Genomic DNA, 23,246 nt, shown 5'->3' on the forward strand with positions numbered 1-23,246 from the left:
GTGAGCAGATTCCTTCCGTCTTTCCTTTTTGATCTCAGTTGGTCTTTGTGCAGCTGGGATTTAGTAATGAGTAAGTGCAACCTTGTCCATCCTCAAGCTACATATCTTCCATTTACTCTCTGTGCTCAGATGCTCAACGCACAGGGCATTAAAGATAGTCATCAGTTTATATTGCACTTTCATATGCTGACTGAAAGGTAGGTCATGCTCTTACTAAGCTGTCCTGCAAGAGAAATGTTAGGTTTTTTTAATACAGAAATGCCACCATATCTGATGTATTGCACGCGCACACGCACACTCAACTGAGTCTGCCAGAAGGGATACGATCCTCTTGGGTAGAAGTGGAGAGAGCAGGATTTAAAAAATCCTGTCTCCATGGACACTTTGTCCCCACCTGTTCCACATCTGCATGCCTTATAAGGAGGGGGGGGGGGGTCCTTGTGTCTCAGGCTGCAGCAAAACTACCCACTGTGAGGATATTATCTGGAGTGAATGATGGCCTGTTGATAGACTTTTCCAGTTCAGCATTTCTTTGGTAACTTGTACAGCTGTACATGGTGAGGACCATGCTGGAGTCCCTGATAGCGGATAAGAGTGGCAGTAAAAAGACCCTACGCAGCAGCCTGGAGGGCCCCACTATTCTGGACATTGAGAAGTTCCACCGTGAATCTTTCTTTTACATCCACCTGCTAAATTTCAGCGGTAAGCACTGCTCAGAATACCGCTAAGCCAATCGGCAGGCTGGGACAAGGTGGGTGTGGCCTGATGTGTGTGTCCTGTTTCAGAGACCCTGCAGCAGTGCTGTGACCTGTCCCAGCTGTGGTTCAGGGAGTTCTTCCTGGAGCTCACCATGGGCCGTCGTATCCAGTTCCCCATTGAGATGTCCATGCCGTGGATCCTCACAGACCACATTCTGGAGACAAAAGAGGCCTCCATGATGGAGTAAGCACACCTCAACACTGCACTGCTTGGAAAGGCCTTAAGTCCTCAGATAGATAGTTGGCTAAGAATATTTGTGTGAAATGTTTAAAGTTCTGTTTGATAAACCAGAGGAAATGCAAGTCATCATGTTTGATTTGTGTCATAATCTGAAATTTTTGAGCGAGTTCTTGTTTCTTGAATCCCCAGGTATGTGTTGTATCCATTGGACCTGTACAATGACAGTGCACACTATGCCCTCACAAAGTTCAAGAAGCAGTTCCTCTATGATGAGATTGAGGCAGAGGTAAAGTCCTCATCCCCTTTATGCCCTGTAGCTGAATACACTCCCAAAAAGGCACTTGGAACTGTTTCTTAACATTTGTAAAGTTCAGGCTGCATGGCAAATCTCTAAGCACTCAGGTCAAACCTCAGATACCGGTCAAGGTACTTGACTTGTAATCGGAAGGTTGCTGGTTCAAGCCCCACTGCCAAGTTACCACTGTTGGGTCCCTGAGCAAGGCCCTTAAGCCTCAGTTGCTCAAGTTGTACTCAGTCATAATTGTAAGTCGCTTTGGATAAAAGCGTCAGCTAAATGCCATGTAAATGTAAAATGAGGTGTGTTTCTGTCTGTCTGTCATGCACTCACATGTATGTGCACAACTTTTTCCCTACATGTTTAGCAAACATAATAATAGAGATCACTTTTTTTGTTAATAAAACTGAAGTAAAAACACTCCAGGCATCAGTAACAGGTGATTATGCAGAGCATTATGTTGTTTAGTGCAGGATTGTGAAGCAGCAGGAAGATTAAGCTGCTCCATGTCTCTCTCCTCTGTGTTCTCAGCTTTACATTTTGGCCTTTCTTTGTTCTCTCGTTACTTTTAGGTGAACCTATGCTTTGACCAGTTTGTCTACAAACTTGCTGACCAAATCTTTGCCTACTACAAGATTCTGGCAGGAAGGTTGGTGAAAAATATAATCGGCAACAAAAATAATGAATCATGTTTTGGAATAGCCCATGTTAACTGACGATGTATTTTGTTGTCCTGTATCATGGTGAAACTGCTTGATTTCCTCTCTGCAGTCTGCTCCTGGATAAGAGGCTGCGAGCTGAGTGTAAGAACCAGAGTGCCAACATTCCATGGCCTTCCTCCAACCGCTACGAGACCCTGCTCAAGCAGAGACACGTCCAGGTGCGGCGGTCTTGTGTATTTAAAGAGCTATACTAGTGACTGACAAGTTTTATGGCGGATTGTGTGTGTGACACATCAGGGGTGTGCGTGTGTGCGCATGTTGATAGTGTATAAGTATACTGATGGTCCTCCATATATTTACGTGTGTATCTCTCTCCTGCAGCTCTTGGGTCGCTCCATTGACCTGAACCGCCTCATTACCCAGAGAGTGTCTGCTGCCCTCTACAAGTCCCTTGAGTTGGCCATTAACCGCTTCGAGAGTGAGGATCTTACCTCTATTGTGGTGCGTTGCATTTTCACACGCATTGCTTTGCATTTTTTTCAGTGTCTCACCACGGTGCCAACTTGATTGTGCAGATGATTCAGTGATGATACAGCAGAGACAGTACTTACTGGTGATTTTGCTGTGTACTTCAGAGCAGAGTCTGATTGAAAAGGATTTGAGTGATGAACGGGATTTGTATTTGTTAGAGAGAAGTTACAGATGCATTTTGGAAGGCTTGAAGTTTTTATGTTGACAATTTTTAGATTTTTATTCATATTCATCTGTGGAAAGTGAGTATCATTAGGGGGCGATTTGTTTATGGGTGTGGTCATTGGCAGAATTTCATTGATTAGCTTTTTATTGAGTTTGTGAGCCTTTAATGGTGCCTCTCCTTCTTGTGCTCCTGTCAGGAGTTGGAAGGCTTGTTGGAGATCAATCGGATGACCCACAAGCTTCTCAGTAAGTTCCTGACATTGGACAGCATGGATGCCATGTTCCGTGAGGCCAACCACAACGTATCTGCTCCATACGGCCGGATCACTCTACATGTCTTCTGGGAACTCAACTATGACTTCCTACCCAACTACTGCTACAATGGCTCCACCAACAGGTACAGCAGTTGGAAACGCCCTGAAAATCAAAGAGCTTAATTTCCATTGTACTTTGTGAAATATATAGACTTAATAGTAATGCAAGATAAAGTTAAAGATAATCTCTGCATATGACAGGATTACTGTTGTCTAATATGTTCTAATCTCAGAATGGAGTAGTATGTACTTGCATTGTATCTGCCTCATGTCTAGTTTAACACTTTTATCCTGGAAACACTTCATCCTCTTGTCCTGGTAAGTCACTGAACTGCATATTGAAATCAACCAGGATGAGAAAGTCAGGCCAGAGATGTTGCTTAAAAGAACTCAGAGGTGAGAAGATGAAGGATTTGCCTGAATCCTCTTAAAATCAGAGGGGCTTTTGTGGGTTCCTTGTGGCAGCTGGTGTAGAGGTGAAGAGGGAGGTGGAGAGAACCTGCTCTCTGACGACTCCGTTGCTTCTTTCCTTCTGCATTTTCAGCAGTAGATGAGTTCTGAGTGTTTGTGTTTGCCCTCTGCTAAACCATCGCCTTTCATGCATCACTTTCACTGTTCTGACACAGCTGACACAAACCCTCAGATTTCTGGGTACGGAGCACAGTGTGAAGCTCCTCTCCCGCGGAGAGTGGAAGGAAAGAAGCAATGGAAGTAATTATTGATATAGGTTAGAGGAGAGACAGAGTAGGATGGGACAAGGTCAGAGTCCTGACATAAATTTCATGAAGGATATGGGTAAGGAGAGACTGGCTGTATGCTTGTATGGGTTGGCAGAGAGGATTGTTAATAATTGTGCTGGGCCGCTGCCTCTGACAAGATTTTGTCATGCAAAGATAAAAGAATGCCATTAGTGTAGAGGGGAGAATGCTTCACACTAGAAACAAAGCTCCCTGACTTTCCTGGAGAACGTGGCGTTTATTCTTAGACTGGGTCACGACAGAGGAGGTCCAGACTGAGAACTAAAATATTCTGAGTGTACTTCAGATGGCAGACACACAAAAAGTAAATTGAAAAGCATTTTCTTTCTCTTGCTCTCTCTGGTCTTGGGGGCTACCTACCATAGAGTTTTTTTCACTTCAAAAATGTTATGCCCAAAAACTGACTGGCAATCCCTCCCTGTTCTGGGCCTGTCTCGGTCATCCCTTCCCGCAGGTTTGTTCGTACCGTGCTGCCCTTCTCACAGGAGTTCCAGCGAGACAAGCCACCCAATGCCCAGCCACAGTACCTTTATGGCTCAAAGGTGAGGGTGCTTTACCTCTCATGCACATTTACATGCTTACAGAATATTACTGTAATATCTTAGAATGTCAGGCAAATGGCATATTGGTGACCTTCCTTTCATTAGAAAGACATGATGTGTCTCTGAAAAACAATAGCTCCCAGTCAAGGTGGTATATGCATGTAGTTAAAGGACAAAATAATGGTCTTATTTCTTTGTCAGAAAAACAACTGTAGTCATTAAAATCTTGACAGCATCTCATGAAAGGGTTTGCTCTTAGTTTTTAGTGGTGTTTCTGGTAGCCTTTCTCCAGCTCATTGATTTGCAGAATAATCATGGTAATTCATGGTAAATTGACTGTTAGGATCTAACTGGAACATAGAATTGGGAAAATGGATTTCTAAGATCATTCCAGTCTTGTTTCTTAGATAATTTTAATAGCATTTTTGCATTTTGAACATGTTATAAACCCTCAATAGAGTCTTCAAACAGAAATAGTGAACATTTCAGACACTGGTATTGATGTCCTAATAGATGCTGCATGAATATTTGCTTGCTGCAGTGTAATTACAATTGATCATGGTTACAAGCTCATCTACCTCTTGATGGTTTTCACAAGCCTTCGTTGAAGTGAACCCGTGATCTTAAGATGGCTGAACTGTGGCTAAAACTTTAGTAGCCCTAGTGAAAAACAATTGTTATCTTTGTTGGAGGGTTGGAGACAAATATTCAGAGCACACTGACGGTGATGTATCACTCAGGGCCACCATTTTGTTTTTTAGTAGGTGTCATTCGCTTGTGGCTTTGTCCATTGACTGGCCCTCCTTCATGCTTGGTGTGAAAAGGGTTCTCGGTCACAGTGGGCTGCTGGGGTTCCTCGCTGTAATCTAGCATGTACTGACTCACTCTCCTCTCCGTTCCCATGCATTCACTTCTGGGGTCCAGGGCTTGGTTGAGGGGGGCAGAACCTGAATGTTGAGCCCTTGCAGAGTGCCTCCACATGGGATATATGGAATGGAGACAGCTCCAGAGCAGGACCACAGCGATTATTACAAGCAGGATGGTGCTAGCCAGCCACACTCCCATGGCCAGCTCCCTGTGGCCCCCACCAATCTGGTCGCCCTCACCCAAGGTGCTGAAAAGCTGACACTGGTCCCTGCTAGGGTTGGCCGACTGGCATGTGATGCAGAGGATGTAGGAGGTCTGTGGGCTGAGGTTGCCCAGGCGGGTTGTGGTCTGGCTCGCGGGAATCCTGTCTTCCTGCATGAAGCTCTTGCGGGCGTGGCCCATCAGAAGGCTGTTCCAGTCAGGATGGTACATCACGCTGTAAAAGGTGTCCACACAGCCTGGCATGGAGGCCCAGCTGACAATGGCAGAGGTGGCTGTGATGTTGTGCACTCTAATGGCCATGCTGTTTTCTGAGTTCGTAGTGTGCGTCGCAGCGTTCAGTGGTGGTCCCTCGTGGACTTGAAGGGTGTACGATTAATTGTTTAATGTTACAGGTAATGCTGCTGGAAGAACAGATAAGGATACTCTGCATTCAGAACTCTGAAAACATCTGTATGCAGAGCTTTCATCTATCAGATTTAGCTGAATGGGGTGAATGTTGACGTTGAGGTAAACAATTGTGAAGCAAGTCAAACAGCAGCTTTACTCAGAGTGTTCCTAGGGTCTGGATACTAAAGTTTGCCAGCTCTGGGAATGTCTCAGTGAAAATCAGCTATGCCACTATCACTGTACACTCAGCTACAGGAATTACAGGGATTACTATCTAGCCAAGAACCATGGCAGTTGTGAGCAACAGACATTGATATTTCTCTGAAGTATAAAGTCAACAAACGCCCAAAAATATACAACACAACTAAAGGTCAAACTGTGCATAATGTTTATCACCTGAGTAATGCATATGTGTACATGCATTTAAGTATACAATATTGAATTTATGTCAAACATGCATCTCTAATCCATCATTACCCCTTTGCTTCTCTGTGTATTAACAGAACACTCCTAATGACACCAGCACTCACTGGAAATAATGAAACACATGACAGGGATGCATGCATGTAGACTGTTTTCACTGTCAGTACTACTGGAAATATAGTTTGTAGTCCTATTTTTCCATGTTTGTACATTTATATATGTACAAACTGTATGCAAGCAGTTTTCCTGTATATTTTTCCCTACATCTTCCTCTGCATTTAGATATGCATGACGAGTTATTTGCATGATGTAAATCAAACAAGTGAAGTCTAATATAAAAACGAGTGTCCTACCTTAACAGATGGGATTGGAGCAAGGCGGTTTTGTTGTCTGACTTGTCGTCTTGTGTTATTGGCAGCTCCTTCCAGATGTCTGAGAGAAGCTGACCAGTAGCTGTTTCTCTCTGGCATGACTTGGGCTTATAAAACCTCTCACAGTGGCAGGGTCTGTTTGTGCTCAGCATAGCACGCTGCGCGCCACTGCTACGGAGGGGGGGCAGGGGGAACGCAAGAGATCAGCGCTCTGGATGGAATAGTAAAAAGGATTATATCTGACTCTGCTTGTGTTTCTCTCTCTCTCTCTCTGTATCTCTCATTTACTTGGTTTGTAACACATTTCCTCTTTACTATCATCCACTCCATGCCAGACACACACTTATTCATTCACTCATTCACTCCTTCCATTGTCTCTCTCTCCCTCCTGCACACTCTCTTGCACTTGCTGTCTTTGTATCAGTTTTCCTCCCTGTATATTTCACTCACTCATTCTCTGGTTAGCTGGGTGTGCAGTGTGTATAGTGTTCTCTGTTATATGTTCACGCTGTTCAGCTATTTGCTGTCTGATGACTTTAGTCTCTATTTTTTGAAGATGCAAAGCAAGCTCAGTAACAGTGCAGTGGTAAAGCACAGTCTATTGCCAAGTTTGTAGCTATGACTTTTTATTTGCTAATAATTATGGGCCTTGAGGTTCTTAGACCAGAGTACATGGACTCTAGCAGTTCTTTCCTAGCCTTTTTTTTTGTTACAAAATCCTTATTTTGTTACAATGAAATGACATATACATTAGTCAAATTTAATTAAGCTAATGTATCTTTTTCTTTGCTAATACAGGCCTTGAATTTAGCATACAGTAGTATTTATGGATTTTACCGGAACTTCCTGGGACCACCTCACATTAAGGCTGTATGCAGACTTCTGGGATACCAGGGCATTGCTGTGGTGATGGAGGAGTTGTTGAAAGTTGTCAAGAGTCTGGTAAGAGCTGAGTGTGTCTGAGTGCATGCCTCATTATAATGTCATGTTGAGTGTGGAGGCATGTGTTTGTACCTGCCATGGTTGGATGGCAGTGAGAAAGGGTAAATACAGAACTCCCAAGGCTGCTTTCTTCAGTATGTCCTGGTGTTTTTTTTGTTGTTGTTGTTCCTATAGGGGAAAACTGCAAATATCAAATAAAATTTACAAATAGAGAAACTAGAACACTTTCTACAATGAAAGGGTTTTTATAGATTTGATGTACCATCTATAATGTGACCTATTTATCTAAACAGAACTGATGGAAATAAGTGACCTAATTTATTTCATCTCTTGCAACCACTTCATGTGTAACTTTAATCTGATATTTGGATGGATGCATGGCATGGGTGCCTAGCATATGGTTCTACATGTCTGTGATCTCTTGGGCACTGAGGATGAGGAGTGAAGGTTGACCATTTCTTCTCCCTGGTGCAGCTGCAGGGCACCATCCTGCAGTATGTGAAGACCCTGATGGAGGTGATGCCCAAGATTTGCCGCCTCCCTCGACACGAGTATGGGTCTCCAGGTGGGTGGAACACAGCGCCACCTTTCTGGCCCACTGGACTGGGTTCCTGCTGAACTCTCAGGAGTACTCTCCTTGGGAAAATTAACACAAAAATGGCCTGCACTTCCGCTTTAGTCTTCAAACAGAAAGAGCAAACAAACGAACAAAAACAGGAGTGCATTTCCAAGTACGCTGTCTCATTTGGAGAACGGCAGGTGGCCTCAGTATCCTTTCTGCCAAGATTGTGGCACAGAGTCTCCTGGCTCTTTAGTATGATGTAATCATGGGCTTACTGTTATGATTTGTGCCTAAAACCAGAAGCCTCTTGATATGTCTTTTAGTGGGTTTGAGTAGTGAAAAATCAGCTTTATTATATAGGTACTAGTGGAGTCATCATTGATGGTGTCCTTTGGTATAGGTATCCTGGAGTTTTTCCACCACCAGCTGAAGGACATTGTGGAATATGCCGAGCTGAAGACTGTGTGCTTCCAGAACCTGAGGGAGGTGGGCAACGCTGTGCTCTTCTGTCTGCTGAGTGAGCAGAGCCTGGTATGCCCACTATACGCACCCCCTATAGTTTCAGGCCAGTCCTCAGCAGTATGAGAGTCTGACTTTAACATGCCAAGCTACCCTTTTACTTTCTGAATTCTACTCTGAGGTGTGTTGAGCCCGGGATATTGAGCACTGAGGCTGTCACCATAACTTACCCTCAACTCTGTGCTGGAAGCTTTGACTTAGACTTGGACACTCTTTGTTGCAATATGACAGAGGGCATTGTCACTGGATTGTTATGGAGTAGACAATAAGCTTTGCAGAAGTCTTAGAGGCTCAGGGAACAGCTGCCTTTCTCTCTCCCACACACACCCCTGAAGACACGTAACACAGTGAAGTCTACATAGTGAAGTCTACATACACTCTGAAAAGGAAAGACCAGAATTAGGATGCTTAGTATGACTTTTTTGACGTATGAAACGGAGAATTATTTACGGTATTATTTTCTTGAAGAAAAAAGAACATTTGTATACTTTGGACACACATGCACACACACTTAGAAAGACAGTCTAAAGATGTCTACATTCTCTCTTTCCCACCTGCATGATCTTGGGGATATGTGGTTACCTGCAGCCTGCTGAGGGTTGTCATTAATGTTTTGCTTCGTGTTGCCAGCTTGTGGTTTTAGATTTATTTTTAACACCATGCAGTTCTCCCTGTTTCTGCGTTAACAAGCCATAAATTCACATCAGATTTGCTTGCACTGTGAGTGGAAGAGGGAAATGGCATTGTAGTTAACCAAATAGCTTTTATGAGCGCCCATCTCAGTGCTAGTTAGGAAAACGGTGTATTCGTGTCATAACTTCATCATATCAGAGCTGGCACAGTGCCACATATTCAGTGGTTCTGGACTCTTGTTGACACCCATATGCGTAAGTGCCAGTCTTTTTCATTTTCAAGCCAGGCATGATGCCACAACAGTTAAGACTTCTTTAGCAGTGTTTATAATGACTTCTCTTCAGTAACGGGCATTTTGGTAAAGCTTCAAGTCTTCCGCTACTTCTCTATGTGCCTCTAAGTCTCACCTCAAAGGGCCCATGCCAGTGCAAAGCTGTTCACAGTCCATAGCCAAAGTAATTGAATGTAATTTGGAAATGAGTGCCCAGAATCTTCATGGGTAGTTTTCACTTTTATTTCCAATTTTAGTCATTTATGGCCAGATACTTTTTTAAAGATCTCTCTTGAAAAAGCTGAATGCGCCATATGGAAGTCAGTAGAAGTGTTTCGATACTGATCTTCTGAAACGTGGCAGATACAAGACCTATAATTGTTGCAGCTATGCATGAAACATTGAGGCCAGAACCTGCTTGCTGTTTCAGTTAGAGAATCTTTGATGATTTTTGTGGATGTGTGAAGAAAGAAGCATTTATCTCACTCACTCACTCATTGTAATTTACACCTGCTCGTTTACCTTTCAGAGAAGTGAAACAATTGCTCTGAGAAAAGAAATATGGAAAGGAAATGCTAAGCAAACAGGGCAATAATAATGCCAGCTGAAGATATTACATTTGCTTCAAGACTTGGATATTAGCCTGGTAAAAGGTTTTCTGAAAACCCTGTTAGACTGGGGGGGGGACACTTATCAGGAAGTAAACAGGGCTATTGGTACCCACCCAAACAGAACAGCAGCAGGTGTACATCCGCAAGTTCATCTGATTTTTTAATTGTCAGGTAGCTATTATAATCACTCATTTCAGTTTCAATGAAATGTAAGCATTAAATAACTATTTGGTGCTTCACTGTTTCTTCAACAAATGGAGAAACTAATGAGGTATAGTGCTTTTCTCCCTTCCAAAATATTGGAATAAGCTTCCAACATCTATTCTTGCTTTGGAAATACATACACAGAACAATGTGATATTCATTCCAATTACTGATTTGTGGCAAAAAATATCCATCTATACATATTTAGCACATTTTAACAGCAGGTGCAAAAGAGTGTAGTGTCATAAGAGTGTAGTGCATGGCTTTTTTACGGGCAAATTTGTTCCTTTTGAGCCAACTTAATATTCACAGGTCACGTAGTTAATTTCGTCTTAGGATTCAAGGGCTCTTAAAGCCATCGTCAGCCATCATCATAATTGCGGGGGGTGCTTGTTTCTGATTATTATTGCACCCAGCACCTGTTCTCTGTTCTACTTGAATTACTTTATGGAATCATTCTGAATGCCCATAGCGTTTCTAATGGTATTCAAACGTGCTGAGAGCCAGCGTCACATTTGCGTAAGCACAGCACCATCTAGTGGAGCTGGTCATAAATGCACTTGATTTTGTTGATGCCATGATTCTGCATGCTGTCCAAGGTCAAAGTCTGGCCAAACACTTTCTGCAGTTTGTATTGTATATGTGAAAATGCTTTTGTGCATTTTTCTGAGGGGTGATTTTATTTATTGCAAAACAAAACATTCCTTTGCTAAGGCTAGACATCTTTGTCAAAACATGTCATGGCAGGAACTTGACGTCTTTGATCTCAAGGTTCATAAGTGTCAAAATAAGTGTTGATATCAGCGCACACACACTCCAGTCACACGCTTTGTTTTTTCTGTTGTTTGCACTTTTCAGTGTTAACCACATACACTACTACTGTTTGTGCCCTTGTTTTTTTAATGGTTTCTGAATGAAGTTTCCTTCCGTCTCCAATGCAGTCTCAGGAGGAGGTATGCGACCTTTTGCATGCTGCACCATTCCAGAATATTCTGCCAAGAGTTCATGTCAAAGGTAATATAACATGTATTTGTATATATTCATGTGTACCTGTGTTTGGCAGTGGTAGCTCAGTGGGTAGGATACTTGTCTACTACTTGAACAGCTGCCGGTTCAAGCCCCAACCAAGTTGCCACTGTTGGGCATCTGAGTAAGGCCTTTAACCTTCAATTGCTTAAGTTGCATTCAGTCATAATTGTTAGTCAATTTCTTTGGATAAGAGCATCAGCTAAATGCCATAAATGTAAATGTGATGAGTGAACTTGTGCTGAGTATGATGTAGCATCTTGAGAGTGCAATGGTGTCTTCCAAGAGATCTTGTGAAATAGCATGGTGATTTGTCCTGTGTGCAGAGGGCGAGCGGCTTGATGCCAAGATGAAGCGATTGGAGGCCAAGTACTCAGCACTACATATGGTGCCTTTAATTGAGCGTCTTGGAACTCCACAGGTGGGTATGGAATGGCTGCCTGCCCAGCCTGGCCTCCACTACTCAAACACTTCCCTGTCAGTACTAATGAACACACTAAACATGTTGATCAGTCCTGATACAATGTTTCAATTTGTTCATATTTTTTATGCAAGAAGGAAATTAAACTATTTAAATGTATTGTTTCTATGAATGTTGCTGAAGAATGTGATACACTTGTTTGGAGATCTGAGGGACTGTTTGATGTTCAGTGCAGTGTGAATTTTCATTTATACTTGTTTTGAACTTTATTTTGAATTCTGCATTTGCTGTGGTCATTAGCAAATTGCCATTGCTCGCGAGGGAGACTTGCTGACCAAAGAGAGGCTGTGCTGTGGCCTGTCCATGTTTGAGGTCATACTGACCCGCATACGCGCCTTCCTGGACGACTCCATCTGGCGTGGCCCGTTACCCAGCAACGGTGTGATGCACGTGGATGAGTGTGTGGAGTTCCACCGGCTATGGAGTGCCATGCAGTTTGTGTACTGCATCCCCGTGGGAGCGCACGAGTTCACCGTGGAGTGAGTGACTTCTCAGTGTACTCTGCCTATATGTTCACCACTAGGGCTAGAGGAACTCACAATCCCACAATAGCGGTTCCATTTCGAAAGGCCAGTTGTGTCTCACCCACCCCCAGGCAGTGTTTTGGAGATGGGCTGAACTGGGCAGGCTGCATGATCATCACCTTACTTGGCCAGCAGAGACGCTTCGACATTCTGGACTTCAGCTATCATCTGCTGAAGGTGCAGAAGCACGACGGCAAGGATGAGATCATCAAGAGTGTGGTAAGTCATTTTAAATACTGTTTGCAGCAGAAACAGGGTACTAAAATATTAGCTGTCTGGCATGTGCTGCCAAACCAGATAGCTGACTGCTGAAACTCTATGTATATGTAAATCTTAATAGATTTCAACAGACGTTCTTAGCATTTAGGAGTTGCCTCAAAGAGGCTTCATTAAACAACACTGATTTTCAGGAATGAATGGCGAATTTTATTGATACTATAAGGGATATCAACAGGTCATATAAGGGATGAGTGTAGAGTTATGAAATACATGATGACAGACCTTTATTATTTTCAACATTTAAACAGACTCATTGCCTGCTCCTTAGCAGGAAGGTGAATAATATAGGCAAAGCCTAAACAGTCATGGCATTTTATAATTACATCTGAAGTAGGGATACTTTAAAAGTGCAAATTTTAAAAAGTAGCAGTGGGTGACTGCTTTCTGTAAGAGATCGATAGTGTTAAACAGTTTGCTTTAAATCATAAATAAGCTAATTCTAAATTATCATTATTCTTACTTTATTATTATTTACATTGTTGTGGCTTCCAAAACTTCTCCTCACATGAAATGGTTTTAATGAAGGTAATGGTAGTAATTAACTTTTGTCCTTGTACATAAAGGTGCTACAATAGCCTATAACCTAGTGGACAGTATATTACTCACCTCAGTGCCTTGCCTACCTCATAAATTAGGATACCTCAGTGAAAGTTCTGACTAAGGCCCATATTGGTTACAGTTTGAAATGACAAATTTCAGTTTAAATAGCCAAAGTTGGAACATAGAACCTGAGAGAATGCACTGACCCCTGACACAGACATTGTAGAGGTGGCAGGCAGCCTACAGGAGCCACTTTAAAGCATCAGTGTGCTTGCTCTGATATAGATACCTGCATATTTATACAGCAGCAGAGAAAGCCTAGAGGAAAAAAAAAAATTGCAATACTGTACATTAGTGTGTTTTTAAAAATACAAAGAAAAAACTCTTTGGCCTTAATTTAGTAGCAGGGAAAGCCTGTTACACCATGGAAAAATATAGAAATATGTATCTGCTTGCTTAAAACTTAGTCATTTAAGTTCTTGCTCGTGACTCAATGTGTGTAATGGGAAGTGTAATAACTAAGTTGTGCATTCTGCCCTTTCATGCTTGGGTCTTGTCAGCAGTTCTTGCTCTTTGCTGCCTGTCACTGTTCAGCTTTAGCACCTGTTCCTTTCCCTTTTCAGCCATTAAAGAAAATGGTCGACCGTATCCGCAAGTTCCAAATTCTGAATGATGAGATTTTTGCCATTCTGAACAAGTATCTGAAGTCTGGGGATGGAGAGAACATGCCAGTGGAGCATGTCCGCTGCTTCCAGCCACCAATACATCAATCGCTGGCTAGCAACTGAGATCACTACACTTTTAACCAATTCTAGATTTAATTGTACCTTAGCAAGACTCTTGCAGGTTAGATATATGGGTGGTAGCAAAGCACCAGCAAAACAGTGCAGTGGACGGTAGAGGACCTTGACCAGTTTTGTTCTTAGGACCACATTCACCATTACATTCAGTTTTTTTCTAGTGTCCATAGAGCCAGTAAATTAGCTAGTGATTAGCCAAGCAGCATGCTTCTGAGGCAATCAGTGATTGCAATATTGATTTTGAGCAAGACCTTTTCTTTGGTAAGACAAGTCCAGAGATTTTGGACTTGTGGCCCAGTTTAAGACTTCCTTGCAAATTGTTTTTTTGTACACACAAAATGTGCCTTATTAAAATGAATGACTTATCATCTTCTTGTCATCTGGAACGGTATTCATTTTCTCATTTTATACTCATTAAAATTTATAGCCAAGTGTGGGGAAGTGGCCAAGTGGGATTTAAGAGATTATTTAAACATTTTGCTGCGGTGAGAGATCTGTTTTGTTTCCTGTTTGATGTTGGAATGACTGCATGCATGAGGCTTATATTCTTAAAATAAGGTTTAATATTGTTTTTACTCCTGTTAAACATTTGCTTTTTGTATTGGAATAACTGTAATCTGATTTTAATTCAATAAATATGTAACAAATCTGACTTTTGTTAATTCAGTATGACTGTACCTTATTCAGATACATAAGGTTGCTTTATTAAAAAGAACATGACTGATCAGTATACTTTGTAGAAAGGAAATCAGAGGAATGAGGATTTAGATGAAGCCTTACACCATGAAAGTTCAACCATGAAAGTAAGGCAGAAAGGGGGAAAAAACACCCATACAATCAGCTGGTCCATCAGTCACTTTTTTGCCTGCGATTGCCTTAGTTTGTCAAGGGTGAGGTGAGGTGCTGAATGTCCACACAGCAGAACAGAACACTATTGGATTGGATTAGCTGCTCCAAACCCTGTTCCTTTTTGGCCCTAAGAAGCTGCAGTACTTCCATTTCTTCTGGAGACACTGTCAAAAACTAAGCCCATCTCCCTGGCCTCAGAATCCCCTGTGATCTCATTGTCCAGTAATTCATAAGAGCAATGGCTATGGCCTGCCACTCCATTGGACGTAGGACCATTGTGTTCCTCCTTTCTGATGGAAACAGCCAGTGTAGCCAGACTGACATTAACATCCTTAAAAGCGTGCAGCAGGAAGATGCCCACTATAATTGTAACAAAGCCAGTCAGTGTACCGATGATGTCATCATAGCCCATGTGTTCCCACTCTTTGAACAAAATGGCAGAGCAGGTAAGCACAGAAGTGGTAAAAAACACGTAGTAAATGGGAGTGACTAGTGAGGTGTTAAAGATGTCCAGTGCTTTGTTCAGGTAGTTAATCTGTGTACTAACACAAGCCACCAGGCTCAGGAGCAGCAACCAGGCCAAAGGGTTTCCCAGTACCGGCTTTCCGGCAATGGCTTCTTTGATAGCGATGCCCAAGCCCTTTACACAAGATACTGACAGGGCACCGATCACCGAGCAGATAGTTATGTAGACCAGGATGTTGGTCTGTCCATGGCGTGGACCAACCACAAAGATGAAAATGAGAGCTACGATGATGACGAATGTTGCAAAGACCGCAAAGCCTGGAGAGAAATGATAGAAATTAGTAACACACTACCATACATGCATTAGAACAGCAGCTTCTTGACATCACTGTGGAGTACAAAAGTATTAGTGGTTTTTGATTGACATCACTATCCATGCAATACTGTTCAGTTTATAGAAAAATGAGGCCAACATCTTTATGATAAATACTGTTCTTGTTCAGTAAATGTCAATGTTTTTACAATGTGGTACACAAAACAATCTTGTTTCAAATAGAGCCACCATGATACTCTTATAATGCCATTACAGTTTCCTCAGTTGAACTCTACATACAAATGATGGAGTTAAATTTTGTATGAAGATGATGCTGAGCCTTTCTGTAGGGTCAAGAGGAATGTTTTGCAACAGGATTTTACAGTCAGGTTGTCACAGTGTAGAACTTAAGGAAGGCAATGTACCTGGGTCGACCAGTTTCTTGGACATATCTTCCAGGCTGTCGATCTCCTCCTCCTGTGGTGCATGTATTACCATGGTGGTGGAGCCCAAGATACTGAGCAGACAGCCCAGTTTGCCATGCAAGTTTAATCTCTCCACCAAGAAGTAGGATGAAAGGACTGCACTGCAAGAACAACCATTTTCATCTTACAATAAGCATGAGTTTTAGCATGTAGAAGTCAACATGTATAAAGCTACAAGTTATAACATTGCAAAGGGATTAAGGAGTTATTGGTTTTGCTCATTACTTTGTACATGCAAGTTTATCAAGCCTTCTACTAGATATCCTTTTAGCCAACGTATACATATGCAGACGTATGCAAACCTTTTTTTCGTTCTCCACTCATGTTTTACCAGTACGTACCCACTTCTAACAGTGCATCTTATTATTATTATTTTTTAGGAATTTCATCTTCATTTAATTTGAATATTCAGTTATTAGTCTATATAACAGTATTAATGTCAGTCTGTGAAGCACATCCATGGAGAGGCATACCTCACAAGTACACTGAGAGCCCCAAGAGGAGTAACCAGGGTGGCCGGAGCGAAAGCATATGCTGCAAAATTTGCACCTTCACCAGCTCCCACTGTGAAATGAGTGAATTTCAGCTTTTACTACAACCCTCTAACCAGTGAGATTAGTATGCTTTTAGGTCACCTTAACAGACCATCACTCAGTGTTTCAGTCTTTATTACTAAAGAAAACTATTGTTAAAATGCAGATTAAAAAACTAAATCTAAACAAATTATAGTAAAATAGACACATACTTGATAATAAACCAGCCCACCACAGCCATTCTTTTAGGTATGCATGACCACCTTGACCTGTGGAAAAAAGTTATAATGCATATCCTGCTTGTAATGCAAGATGCAACAATTATATTTTCACTGCAAACTCTTTATAAAGGTAAGTTTCATCATGCATAGATTAGCTTGAAAATCTATTAAACATATTACAAAGCTGGCACTCATGTATTAAAACATTTGATGGTAATAAAGTTTGTGTGTCAATGATGCTTTTGTTGACGTTGAACTATTTAGTGAGGCAATAGAATGCAAGGGCAATTTCCTCTTGCTATCTTGGCACCATGTACCTGTGAGGCACAACACGAACAGTTATTGTTTCTTACATAACATAAAAAATTAAGTTCTGGCCAAGTGATTACATGTGAACTGTACTATGATATTCACAAATGAGCCAAAATCTCAGTCCAGAAAATCAATGCACCTCTGACCTACAAGCCAAAGGAGTGTTTCATGAAATACCTCGACACACTTAACCTGTTAAACCTCTCTGACAGAAAACGGGTGTGCTGCAGTAGAATGACTTAACATTAGTCTAAGACGCTAGAAATAAATATGTATGTTACCTGCTCGCATAGAGCCCTTCCTGGCAAGTCGTAAGAGTCCCTTTTTCTTAAGTATAAAACTTCCTCCAATGAATATACTGGAGCTAATAGCCAAACCAAGACCGATGTAAAAATCGTATTTTCCCCGGTCTTGACCCATAGCGTAACTGGATTCGAAGTTTCGGTCCGTCACATTGAGGACCACGCACTGAAGATACTTTCCTGTATAGCAGTCTTGTCCAAATAAAGTACCTGGAAGATATGCAAGAAATGAGTGAGTAGGTAATGTAATTTAACCGAAGAATAATCATGCCAGTTTTGACCAATTCGCTTTGCTGACTGTCAAACAGACACCAAAAAACACTTACCATTTCGAGAAGAAGCTTTACAAACAAGGCATTTGGCATAGTCTAGTGTTTCGTTCATATCAAACCAAACAGGACACCCATTAATGATCAGCAGTCGATGATCTGAGGAGTTCAGGAAGTGACTCTGGCTATAGTCTACTTAGGTATTACAGGATTGCTTGACATTCTGCATGTAGACAGATAAGCGTGAACAAAGAACACTGACGTGACATGCTACTAGCAATCACGCTTACAACTACTTAACACCTCCAAAACTAAATGCAAGAGTCTTGAGAAATTAATCCTGATCTAATGTCTAATATGCAATTACATGTTCATGTTATTCAGTATTTATGCTAACTATTCTAGCTATCTTAGGTCGGTAGTCATAAATTTAATTTCAAGTTCAAATTATAAACACGGGCATCTTAAGCAAAACTTCAAGGATGTCTGCAAGCACAGTATGGAAGCGTTAACTGCATATTCTTTGACAGTTCAGAGGTGAGATGAGTAGTAAAATAGTTAAACCAGGCGACATGCAAAGAAATTATCCATATTAGCCAATGGTAGCTAGCTAGCGCTAAGTAGAATAATTGGTAGCAAATATTTCTCTTTTCTGTTAATCACTATAGCGGATGGACAACTAGCTAGCCCGCTCAATATGAGATATTGAGATATTGCAATTTCATCTAATAGAAGGTTAGTTATCTAGCTATCTAACTAGCTAGAGAACCCGTCCTCCAAGCCCAAAGAGTGATCCAGCCAGCTAGTTTCCTAGCCGGCTAGCGACATGCTTACTCGACTGACAGGGACGCGAAACCACCTCCGTACGTTTATATGTTCACATACAAGATCAATTACCTTCTTATTTTCCACTGGTCAACACGAAAACAGTCCAGACGGCAAAAGTGTCATTGTTAAGGATTTTAGTCCCGCTCGTCGCAGCTAAGAACGGACAACGGCTCCTAGCTAGTTAACCTTCCAAACCCACCTACACTGTGAGAGGGCGACTGTGTACAACTATCTGCGCATATCTGCGCATGTAAAGGCTGATAGGTCTTTGTCTTATTACAGATTTAATGAAAATTGTCCTTTGTTGCCTTGGGTATGTTCATACGGCCTGTGAATGTTCTTTTGCGTTCAATAATAAGTAATTATTTAAGAATAAGTAATAAGGGGATATAATTTTCATCGTTAAGGTTACTGAGATTAATAGAACCCTGATAAAACTTTATGGTGTTCCGTTAGTAATAAATAACCTTTTTGCTTTTGTATAAAATATATAACATAGCTAGCTAGCTAGCTAGTATTTTTATGGTTGGATATGTGTAGTGCCTGTATAAGCATGTTGTATGGTCCATGATGCCTTTTAAAGTTATTTGAGCTAAAGTTTACATCATTCATGTTCACTTTTTATTTACTTACTTCAGAAACATGTAGGGAGTTCTTTTTTTTAATTACCTGATCCACCCAGTGAGTGTTTTTTGATACTAAAAATTGCATGACACCTCACAACTGTAAAACAACTAATATCAGTAAGTGTGTAACAAAGGCTGAAGGCAGCCACCCTACTCAGTGCTCAATCCCAGGTCTGACATGAGACAAATGTGAACCAAAGAGCCAGCTTCCTGCCTTAGTAGCTAAGTACCCATTTTAAACTTCCTAAGTGACAATCTGTCACACCATCCTCCCCTTTGGAGAGTGATGGTCTCCGTCACGAAGCGGCTTTCTAAAATTGTCATTTGCTTTTCAAGATTTACAATGTTTTTCATGCTTTTCCCTCATCTTACTTAGATTACTGCAATTAATTGTATTTAGATGTTAATAGGTCTTTATTTGCTTGTTTAGTTAGTAGAAAATGCAGCTGCTAGACTGTTCACAAGAACCAAGAAAAGAGACCTCATCACTCTGGTTTTAGCCTTGCTCCCTGTCCATTACAGGATGCAAAGCAATTTTATTTTTTAAAGTTCATAATGCAAAACCCTTTCCTATATGACTAATTTCTTCCCCCCTTGGGACCCAGGTTGTTGAAGTCTTCAGATTATTTTGACTGTTCCACAATCTCAGCTAAAGCTCAAAGGTGACCATGTCTTTGCAATTTCTGTGCTGAGACAGTGAAACAGAATATCACAAAACATTAGCTGTGTCCCCTCATTTACTGCTTTCATGTCAAGATTTAAACCATACTTTTATGTTAGTATTTTTTATAATATTTATGTAAAGAGGGTAGACAATATGACTGATTCTGTTGGATCTATGTGTTGTCTATTGTACCTTCAGTAAAACTGTTCACTTTGTACAGTATATTGGTCAACAACTGTGGTTTTAAATGTGTTTTCTAAATAAATAAATATAAATGTACTTAACAGGTTTACAACTAGTTAGCGAGTTGTGGTTATGGTTGCAGTAAGTTTGCTATTATGTGTGTACTGAATAACTATGTCTCAAAAGTATGCTGAATAGTGTAAACTGAGCATGCAGTGAACAGTACTAGTTTTTACACACAGCCCAGGAACTTTTCTTCTGAGTAAATAATTATAACAATTTATTAAAACAGAATGAACAATAAAAAACAAGCTATAAATATTTACATTGTTATAATATATAAATAAGCATTAATAAAGTAAATCCTACTGAACCTTCTTTAGGGCAGATAGTTTTCAAGTAGAATTTAGCAATCATGAATTACAAAATAAATAGGAGTTTATCTGAGGTCTAGTTCTTGACTGTTTTTTATGAGTAAACAATGACACTATAGGATGTTTGCACAAACTCTAATTATATGAATAAATAAAATGTTAATTACTCTTTTTTAACTTTAGCTGGACTCCACATGAGCACAGCACCCTGTGATATATTCAACAAGGTAACACCCGCTGAAACTGTGATGAATCCACTCAGAATACCCAAACAGTCAAAAATGCTTAATGTTTCCCACTCTCTAAAAAGAATGGCAGAGGCTATGATCACTGAGGATGTGAATACTACATAATAAATGGCCTCAAACATGTTGGAGCTAAAACTCTCCAAGGCTTTGTTGATGAAAGCAAATTGGATGAGAATGCTGACGATGAGAATTCCCAGCAAGCACAAAAAGAGGTATAGGGCTCTGTTATCTGTACTGAAGTTACTGAAAGCCTCCTTTGCAGCCAGTCCTAGACCTTTGCAGCTGGGCACAGTGAAACTCCCCAGGAGGGAACAGATGCTCACGTACACCATGATGTTGGACTGTCCAAAAGCTGGAGAGAGCCAGCCAATCAGTACAGCCAGCAACAGGACAACCAATGCAATGTAGCTCAGGAACACTGGTAAACATAAGAATAGGATAAGTTGCTCCTCAGTCAGGAACAGTCAAGAGCCACAACTGCAACAAAACTACATCAGAGCCACAACTACAACAGAAAAGAACATCTACTAAATGAAAACATGTTACCTTGCTTCTTTACAAGTCCTGGCACATCCACATCTGCACTGTTCATGCAGTTTAGATTCAGATCATAAGTAGGTGCTTACAAGTCAAATATCAATTGCCCAAACCTTGTGAGGAGGGCCATGAAAATTACTTTAAATTAATTACAACCTAAGTAATAGCAGGTGTATGTTCATACTTGGGTCCGAGAAGTCGCTCCTCTAATTCAGTTCTTGATGCTACACTCTCAGACTTTGGTGAATGAATGATGAGCACACTGACCCACAGCAACACAACACAGATCCAAGTTTTCCGAGGGATATTCAGATGTTCCTGTAGTAAGCAGGAGGCCAGGATAGCTCTGGATTGCAAATTAAACATCATCATCAGAGAATAAATATTGGACAGTAATTAGTGTGGCTTGTATGGAGTCATGATTTTTTTAAATGTAAAATATACTCAATACTGTTATATAATTTATTTAACAACAATATACTTTTTTACAGGGCTAATTTAATTTGGTCAGTGTTTACCACTTTTACAGCCTAAAAACAAGAATTGATTTGAAATCGGAGTATTTTTAAAGATCATTGGTAACTCACCCAGACAGAACACCCAAAGCTCCAAGAGGAGTTACCAGTATTGCTGGTGCTGTATTGTGGGCCAAGAAGTTGCCTATCTGGCCCACTATCACTATTGAGGATGGAAATGTTTTAATGCAGTCATTAAAACCCCACAACCGTAAGGAAGCAGGTACAGTCAATAAAGTGGACAGAGAGTTTCACTTACTTGCAAGTGTTCCACACCACCACAAACAGTCGGACAGGTACGTCCTACCTGTAACCGGTACAACACCCAAGTGTGAGTCCAACATCCAACATTCGACCATTCAGTTTTGTGAAAGAAAGCGCTTCAACTGTCATGTGCAATTCGTCAACGTCTATAAAACAAGAAAAATAATTCTGCAACAAACTACAATCTTAAAAAAAAACAGCTTGCTACCTGATATACGAGCACGAAGTATTCCCTTTTTCTGGAGCACAAACGTTGATCCATTGATAAAACTAGACACAATCGCTATTACAACGCCAACAACTGGCATAGACGCGTCCTCCATAAGTTACTATTTTGTCATGTAGTTACGTATGTTTATTTGAAATCGAAACTAACAACAAATTATTTCAAATCTATCTCAACACAGAGTAGGCAGCAAACATACAATGCAGACCATAAGACAAGCGATGACCACCCCACAGTCGTGATAGCATGACCAAGAGTTTGAAAAACCCGGAAGTTGGTCTAGACACGTATGGGAAAAAGCTACAGCTACTTTACTTTAACCTGCGCTTTTAGATTCATAAACGAGCTGTTGACAATAATGGTGCAATGCACAAATCGCGTTAAAACGCGTAAAAAAACAAAAACGAGGAACTAGTTCATATTCTGCCAGCAGGTGACGTTGTATACGTGAAGAAAACATTGACCATAATCAGTGACCCTTACTTGAATCTATCTATCTATCTATCTATCTATCTATCTATCTATCTATCTATCTATCTATCTATCTATCTATCTATCTATCTTCTACTTCTTGTTATGATGATGATGATGATGATGATGATAATGAGTATTATTTGTATTAATAAAGTTATTATTATTATTATTATTATTATTATTATTATTATTATTATTATTATTAATAGTAGTAGTAGTATTGTTATTGCGTTTTTCAGGAGAAATATCTAATTGGCTACTTCATTGCTCCGCCCTATAAGATAAAAAACGGCTGACGTAGAACCTTGTTTTCAAGCTGGATTTGTTTGGCTGCGAATGATGTCAATCATTACACAACATGGCCGACATTAAACTGCAGCAGAGCTGGTGAGGGGACCCGAAGATATAGAAATACAATAAGAGAAGTACTGAGGTAAAACGCACTGATTATGCTCTAACGAATATTAGGCAGAGAAAGACAACGTTGTTGCTGACAAAATGTGAGCTGTAGGTTGAAAGGTATGAAAGAGAAGCTCACTGTCAGCATTTAGAAATATCATCTTCTCAGCTGGGTTAGCAAGATAGCTAAGCTTAGCTGCTAGCTAGCAGACTGATACAGACATACTAATGGCTATTTGCAACACATCAGCAACAAACAGATGCAATTAAGAAAGCTAAGCCACAGATTGT

The 23,246-nt window shown here is 40.8% G+C and overlaps 5 protein-coding genes across 8 annotated transcripts in view; 2 read left to right on the forward strand and 3 right to left on the reverse strand.

Moving 5' to 3' along the window:
* LOC113574609 (fibronectin type III domain-containing protein 9) overlaps window positions 1-7,266 on the reverse strand; it is a 9,926-nt gene extending 2,660 nt beyond the window's left edge. The window contains exons 1-2 of one of the 2 annotated variants that reach the window (XM_027005636.2): window positions 6,459-7,266; window positions 4,550-5,696 (exon numbers count right to left, since the gene is read on the reverse strand). In XM_027005636.2, coding sequence (XP_026861437.2) covers window positions 4,939-5,595 — 657 coding nt within the window. In that variant the 5' untranslated portion in view covers window positions 5,596-5,696; window positions 6,459-7,266 and the 3' untranslated portion in view covers window positions 4,550-4,938. Of the gene's footprint in view, window positions 1-4,549; window positions 5,697-6,458 lie in introns of those variants that run through there. The other variant, XR_003410338.2, reaches the window with a different exon arrangement.
* cyfip1 (cytoplasmic FMR1 interacting protein 1) overlaps window positions 1-14,520 on the forward strand; it is a 26,919-nt gene extending 12,399 nt beyond the window's left edge. The window contains exons 16-31 of one of the 2 annotated variants that reach the window (XM_027005631.2): window positions 549-702; window positions 786-942; window positions 1,129-1,225; window positions 1,807-1,883; window positions 2,006-2,114; window positions 2,278-2,397; window positions 2,790-2,989; window positions 4,119-4,206; window positions 7,275-7,418; window positions 7,893-7,983; window positions 8,381-8,511; window positions 11,157-11,232; window positions 11,571-11,665; window positions 11,966-12,204; window positions 12,321-12,468; window positions 13,692-14,520. In XM_027005631.2, coding sequence (XP_026861432.1) covers window positions 549-702; window positions 786-942; window positions 1,129-1,225; window positions 1,807-1,883; window positions 2,006-2,114; window positions 2,278-2,397; window positions 2,790-2,989; window positions 4,119-4,206; window positions 7,275-7,418; window positions 7,893-7,983; window positions 8,381-8,511; window positions 11,157-11,232; window positions 11,571-11,665; window positions 11,966-12,204; window positions 12,321-12,468; window positions 13,692-13,856 — 2,091 coding nt within the window. In that variant the 3' untranslated portion in view covers window positions 13,857-14,520. The remainder of the gene's footprint in view (window positions 1-548; window positions 703-785; window positions 943-1,128; window positions 1,226-1,806; window positions 1,884-2,005; window positions 2,115-2,277; window positions 2,398-2,789; window positions 2,990-4,118; window positions 4,207-7,274; window positions 7,419-7,892; window positions 7,984-8,380; window positions 8,512-11,156; window positions 11,233-11,570; window positions 11,666-11,965; window positions 12,205-12,320; window positions 12,469-13,691) is intronic. The other variant, XM_027005632.2, reaches the window with a different exon arrangement.
* On the reverse strand, window positions 14,414-18,658 carry nipa2 (NIPA magnesium transporter 2). 2 transcript variants are annotated; one of them, XM_027005635.2, is made up of 6 exons: window positions 18,515-18,658; window positions 17,328-17,558; window positions 16,726-16,782; window positions 16,454-16,544; window positions 15,921-16,081; window positions 14,414-15,500 (listed from the first exon to the last, which is right to left on the reverse strand). In XM_027005635.2, the coding sequence occupies exons 2-6, from the start codon at window positions 17,464-17,466 to the stop codon at window positions 14,845-14,847; spliced, it is 1,104 nt and encodes a 367-aa protein (XP_026861436.1). In that variant the 5' UTR covers window positions 17,467-17,558; window positions 18,515-18,658; the 3' UTR covers window positions 14,414-14,844. The 2 variants fall into 2 exon arrangements, with proteins under 2 accessions (XP_026861436.1, XP_026861435.2); XM_027005634.2 differs by lacking the exon at window positions 18,515-18,658 and adding an exon at window positions 17,675-18,465.
* A 967-nt stretch (window positions 18,659-19,625) lies between these two features.
* nipa1 (NIPA magnesium transporter 1) lies at window positions 19,626-22,275 on the reverse strand. The gene is given in 7 exon segments (XM_035524508.1): window positions 19,626-20,963; window positions 21,268-21,340; window positions 21,343-21,379; window positions 21,381-21,423; window positions 21,665-21,755; window positions 21,852-21,899; window positions 22,065-22,275. Coding segments are annotated over 7 exon segments (915 nt in total). The 5' UTR covers window positions 22,180-22,275; the 3' UTR covers window positions 19,626-20,455.
* A 639-nt stretch (window positions 22,276-22,914) lies between these two features.
* herc2 (HECT and RLD domain containing E3 ubiquitin protein ligase 2) overlaps window positions 22,915-23,246 on the forward strand; it is a 44,998-nt gene continuing 44,666 nt past the window's right edge. Inside the window, 1 exon segment of the mRNA XM_035524611.1 lies at window positions 22,915-22,989. The gene's annotated coding sequence lies outside the window, so the exon portion shown is untranslated.

Source organism: Electrophorus electricus, chromosome 3, assembly GCF_013358815.1.
Source record: "Electrophorus electricus isolate fEleEle1 chromosome 3, fEleEle1.pri, whole genome shotgun sequence".
NCBI lineage: Eukaryota > Metazoa > Chordata > Actinopteri > Gymnotiformes > Gymnotidae > Electrophorus > Electrophorus electricus.

Bases quoted from the DNA above. Each gene is read 5' to 3' on its own strand.
- nipa2 (XM_027005634.2), bottom strand. From the start codon at position 17,732: ATGAACGAAACACTAGACTATGCCAAATGCCTTGTTTGTAAAGCTTCT. The intron at 17,559-17,674 runs GTAAGTGTTTTT...CATATCTTCCAG, and splicing joins TAAAGCTTCTTCTCGAAATG to GTACTTTATTTGGACAAGAC. The intron at 15,501-15,920 runs GTACATTGCCTT...ATTTCTCTCCAG, and splicing joins CAAGAAACTGGTCGACCCAG to GCTTTGCGGTCTTTGCAACA.